Raw genomic sequence first — 5,097 nt, forward strand, 5'->3', positions numbered from 1 at the left:
ACATAAGAAAAATTTAGAAAGTCTTAGAATAGTTTTCCATCTGAAGAAATAAATTCTTCAGAAGTTTAGTGGATTGAAAATGCTCGCGGTTCGGTCTAGAACGTCCTAGTCGGACGAGAAAATTAATCGAAAATTTATTATAAGGCCTTAAGATAGGAATGACTTTAGAGTTATTTTAGAAATGTTTTGGTCTAAGAAATCTAGGTTTTTGTCAAAGAGAAACATTCCCGCCAGCTCGGATTAGCTTATAACACGTTCGGGATTTAAATACGGCCCATTCGGGCCCATCTACGATGTGTTAAGCATATCCGGAAGCTTCTGGAGGATGCAGCTGCTTGTCTATCTCCTTAAGCAGCTAGACATGTGTTACTCCTTTACTGGAGAATCCTCCAAGCAGCTCTTGCTTATGTCCTATTGGTTGAAATGGTGGCTGGCCCCAAAACTTGTTTTAATTGGACAGATTTGTGGCTGCACACCAATTCTCTCCAATTGGTTGCATGGGGCATCCAGGACACCTCCTGCTTGCTATGCACGACCAAAACCCTTCCATGAGCTCATTCTCCAGCCTATAAATAGCAGACCACCCCCTTAGTTATTTCTCATACTTAGAACCCTAACCATAGCAGCTCAAAAAAAGTCGAAACCCTAAGGTAAAATGTTTTTTTTGTCTTTAGCTTTCTTTTTATTTAAATTTGTTTTTATTTTTTTTAGAGTAGAACTTGGATAGCCTTTCTTACCCTACCCTTCCTATATTTAGATTTCTAAAGTTCTAGAGTTTTCCGATAAAAGTTTAAAGAGAAGGCGACCGCGAGATAGAAGCGTTTCCAGTCCAAAACTTTCATCTAAGTGTTGAGGTGAGTCTCGGTTATGGGTTTTGATTATTGTATGTGCGACTAGCGCCTGCAAAGCAAGAGTATTGGTTGATGCATTGCTAGGTTGCGCGTTTAGATATATAATGATATGATAATGATTGATGTTTGTGAAAGATATTGAGTTATATCGTCGGGCTTCGGCTCGAGGGGTATAACATGATTGTGATACATTGATGTTGTGTTGCATATACTTATGTCATTGCATTATATTGTTTGGGCCTCGGCTCAGATAATATAACATGTTTGATCATATCTTAACGGGGAAACCCGTAAATCCACGGACTTGATCCCTGAGAGTCCGACACTCGGGTGGAGTGTCGTGAGAGTCATTGGTGTCCACTCGAGGCCCGTGCCTTGTCCGGGGCCTTACCAAAATTAGTTCCGGGCAGGACGCGAAGACACGTGTGATAGGGCTAGCTACCCTCGACCGTGTAGCTGCATGACGATGCGGCAAGTGTGTTATCCGGGCCATCAGCTTTTTAGACTTTGTGTTTAGAGTCAATTGGCGCAAGAAGGGATGTGTTTTGGACTTCGTATCGAGATAGGAACCAATGGCGAGAGGCAGTCCTCGATGATCAATAATGATCTAACCACTCGTGAAGAGTGGATGCTTGTTTACATGATTGCTTTATTTTTGCATTGCATATTTCTTAATATAATTGATCCTTGTTGCTTAATGTTTGATGCATAATGGGGGGATAAATAATTGTTAGGAAACCCGACTCACTGAGCAAAATAGTTGCTCATTAGACTCTTTGTTTTGCAGGTAACCCGTAGTAGTAGGTTCCATTTGGGGATCGGAGGAGCACAAAGCTGTTGGTGTAGATTTGCTACCTTATGCAAACATGTACGTTTTGTAATATGTAAGATATGGTTTTGAACTTCGGCCGAGCATGTATGAATTTTGATGTGTTTGAACTTAAAGTATATGAATAAAAAAGGTTTGTGAAATGCTTGGATTCCATATGATACTAGTCCTAGTCCGGGACGAACTAACTAACGGTTTCAAACTCGGGTTGCAAAGCCTTAACTTGGAATCGCTAGGAAACCCGTTCTTGGACATATGATCTTAGGATTTCGGATCTGATCTGGGAACCTCGGATCAAATGTTCGGGCACGTGGTAGTAGTATCTTCGATCTGGTTAGAGTTCTTTAGTTCGTCGTGCATGTTCTTGTTTGATTGGTGCATGGCAAACTATTTAACTTTTATTTATTCCGGATCGGGGGTGTTACAACGAAGGTGGTATCAGAGCATGGTTCACTTTGCTCACTTGGGAACCTGTTTTCAATAATTTATCGAGGCAAAGGTGTCGCAAAAGGTAGAATAGGAAACCAACATGCTCCTTTGTTAGATAAGTTGAGATTAGTACTTACCCTGGGTTGTACTGCAGTATGTTTCCAAGACGTACAAGGAGTGAGGAGCCAATGATGACATCACCAAGATATGGACAACGTAATTCTGAAAACCACAGAGTCTATTCAAACCTTGAGGTAACAGATGATTCTGCGATAGCACAAGGAAATAACCATTGCTATGAACACGAACATGAGTCGACCGGGAGAAATCCGACGGATTCACATATGGGCTATGAGCAAGAAGAACGATATGAGGATCTGAGGGAGAGGAATCAAGCACCTGATATGTATGGATCAAGGCGGAATTTTGCAACAACACATAATCCAAGGCAGAATGAATCTGAGTTCATGCACCGGGAAAGAACGCCCGAGCCACGTTGTAGGCAAGAACAGAGGACAGCTGGGAGTTCTGATCCTCTTATAGTATTAGTACAAGGCTTGCTAGATAGACTTGATCATAGAACCGGTGAATTATCAGAGCGAAGACCATCCTCCCCTCCTGATTACCTGAAGATGGTCACGTTAATGAAGAAATTTGGAACCGTTAGATATCCTGGAGGAACAGATCCCTTCGAAGCGTCAACATGGCTGAGGAATTTGGAGAAAAACTTTCGGGCGATCCACTGCCCTGATAATTTCAAGAAGGATGTGGAAATATACTACTTGACCAAAGATGCTTCTGATTGGTGGGATAACGTGGAAGAATACTATATGGGAAGAGAGATCGATTGGGAAGATTTTAAAACGGAATTTGAACGGAAATACTTCCCACCTGAAGCAAAAGACCGGCTGGAGATTCAATTTTTGGAGTTAACTCAAGGCAACCGGAAAGTCAGGGAGTATGAGGCAGAGTTTACAAAGCTAAGGAAATATTCTCCTTATGGAGCAAGGAATGAAGGTGCACTAATTCGAAGGTTTATAAGAGGATTGCGAGCGGATTTGGCTAGCCGACTGCAAGTAGTGAAGTTTCATAGCCTTTATGAATTGGCGGAGATAGCGGTAAATGTTGAAGAAGGTATGGAAAAGGAGCAAGCCATGATGAAACATGCAGAGCCATCTCGCAGAACTGAAGTGCTAGGAGTACGAAGAATGAATAATAAAGGACAATTTAATCGAGGGAGAGGCCAAGGAAGAAGGAATGACAGACGGTTTACGAATGGCCCAGATGTGTGTTACACTTGTGGTGGTACAGGACATTTTTCTAGCAGTTGTCCTTATAGTCAGGGAAGAAAAGCCCCTGATTATATTACTTGCTTCTCGTGTGGTGAGAAAGGGCATTATGCCAACAGTTGTCCCCATAAGAGACAAGTTACGCTTCCAGCACCACCCACTAGACTAGCGATTGAACCAGCCCCGAAGCGCCAGGCAGTTGGAAAGCAAGTGAATGCTTTAGAGTTAGGAAAACCCGAACCACAACAGCCCCATCAGGGACCGATCACAGGTAAGTAGGGTTTTAACTCATTGCATGTTTGTGTGAATTTGATGCATGAAATATAAATGTGAAATAAATATTGTTTAGGAACATTGTGTGTTGGTGGAGTTTATGTGCATGTTCTCTTCGACTCGGGTGCCACACATAGCTTTGTGATACCCGAGGTAGTGTCGAGTTTTAAGGGAACCTTTACTAGAGTAAAGGTAGGTGTTTCAGTTAGAATCCCTGGGAACCATAACCTTCGTGCCGATAGTTGTGTACTTGGGATTCCAATCTATGTAGGATCAACGGTATATCCGGCAAACCTGCTAGTTGTTCCTTTAGGACAACACGAAGTGATTTTGGGGATGGACTGGCTGTCGAGATACTACGCACGGTTGGATTGTGGTCGAGGAAGAATTACACTTGAAGAAAGAGGACAACCATCAACAACATACTATGGAATATGTCCAAGTGCTGGAGTGTCATTTGTATCTGCCTTAAGAGTTGAGAAAGATTTGATCGAGGGCGAGGTATATCTTGTAACTCTAACTACCCTTGGAGGAGAATTGAATGAAGGGACAAAGTTGGAAGAGATAGCAGTAGTAAAAGAATACCAGGATGCATTCCAGCCATTGGAAGGATTGCCTCCACCACGAAGTGATCCTTTCACCATTACATTAGAGCCGGGAGCAGCCCCAATAGCTAAGGCACCTTATCGAATGGCTCCAGCCGAGCTTGCTGAATTAAAGAAGCAGTTGCAAGATTTGATAGAAAAAGGATTTATCAGACCGAGTTCTTCACCATGGGGAGCACCAGTCTTATTTGAAAGAAGAAAGACGGTACCATGCGGTTATGCATCGATTATAGAGGGATTAACAATGTTACAGTAAAGGACAAGTATCCCTTGCCAAGGATCGATGAATTGTTGGATCAGCTTCAGGGGGCAAGCTGGTTCTCAAAGATAGATTTGGCATCGGGATATCATCAAATCCCAATATCAGAGTCCGATATCATGAAGACGGCTTTTAGGACCCGGTATGGCCACTATGAATTTGTGGTAATGCCTTTTGGTCTTACTAATGCGCCGGCTGCTTTCATGCGCTTGATGAATGATATATTTCGTGATTACTTGGATAAATTTGTAATCATCTTTATTGATGATATACTTATTTATTCCAAGAGTAAAGAGGAACATGCAGAGCACCTCCAAAAGGTGTTGGAGCGATTAAGAAGCCATAAGTTGTTCGCCAAGTTTAGTAAATGTAGTTTCTGGAAAAGGGAGATTGGATTCCTTGGTCATCGAGTGTCAGAGAAGGGAGTTGCAGTAGATCCTGAAAAGGTTAAAGTAGTTAAGGACTGGCCACGCCCTACCAGCGCTACCGAGGTTCGAAGCTTTCTAGGATTGGCTGGGTATTATCGAAAGTTTGTGAGGAACTTTTCCATCATGGCCAAACC

At 42.5% G+C, this 5,097-nt stretch overlaps 1 protein-coding gene across 1 annotated transcript; it reads left to right on the forward strand.

Annotated features, from left to right (window-relative positions):
• The first annotated feature begins 1,823 nt into the window (after positions 1-1,823).
• LOC125604739 lies at positions 1,824-3,687 on the forward strand. Its single transcript, XM_048774940.1, has one exon. It carries the CDS (start codon positions 2,265-2,267, stop codon positions 3,675-3,677), a length of 1,413 nt encoding a protein of 470 aa, XP_048630897.1. The 5' UTR covers positions 1,824-2,264; the 3' UTR covers positions 3,678-3,687.
• The last annotated feature ends 1,410 nt before the right edge of the window (positions 3,688-5,097 follow it).

This window comes from Brassica napus, unplaced genomic scaffold, assembly GCF_020379485.1.
Source record: "Brassica napus cultivar Da-Ae unplaced genomic scaffold, Da-Ae ScsIHWf_613;HRSCAF=907, whole genome shotgun sequence".
NCBI classification, from domain to species: Eukaryota; Viridiplantae; Streptophyta; class Magnoliopsida; order Brassicales; family Brassicaceae; genus Brassica; species Brassica napus.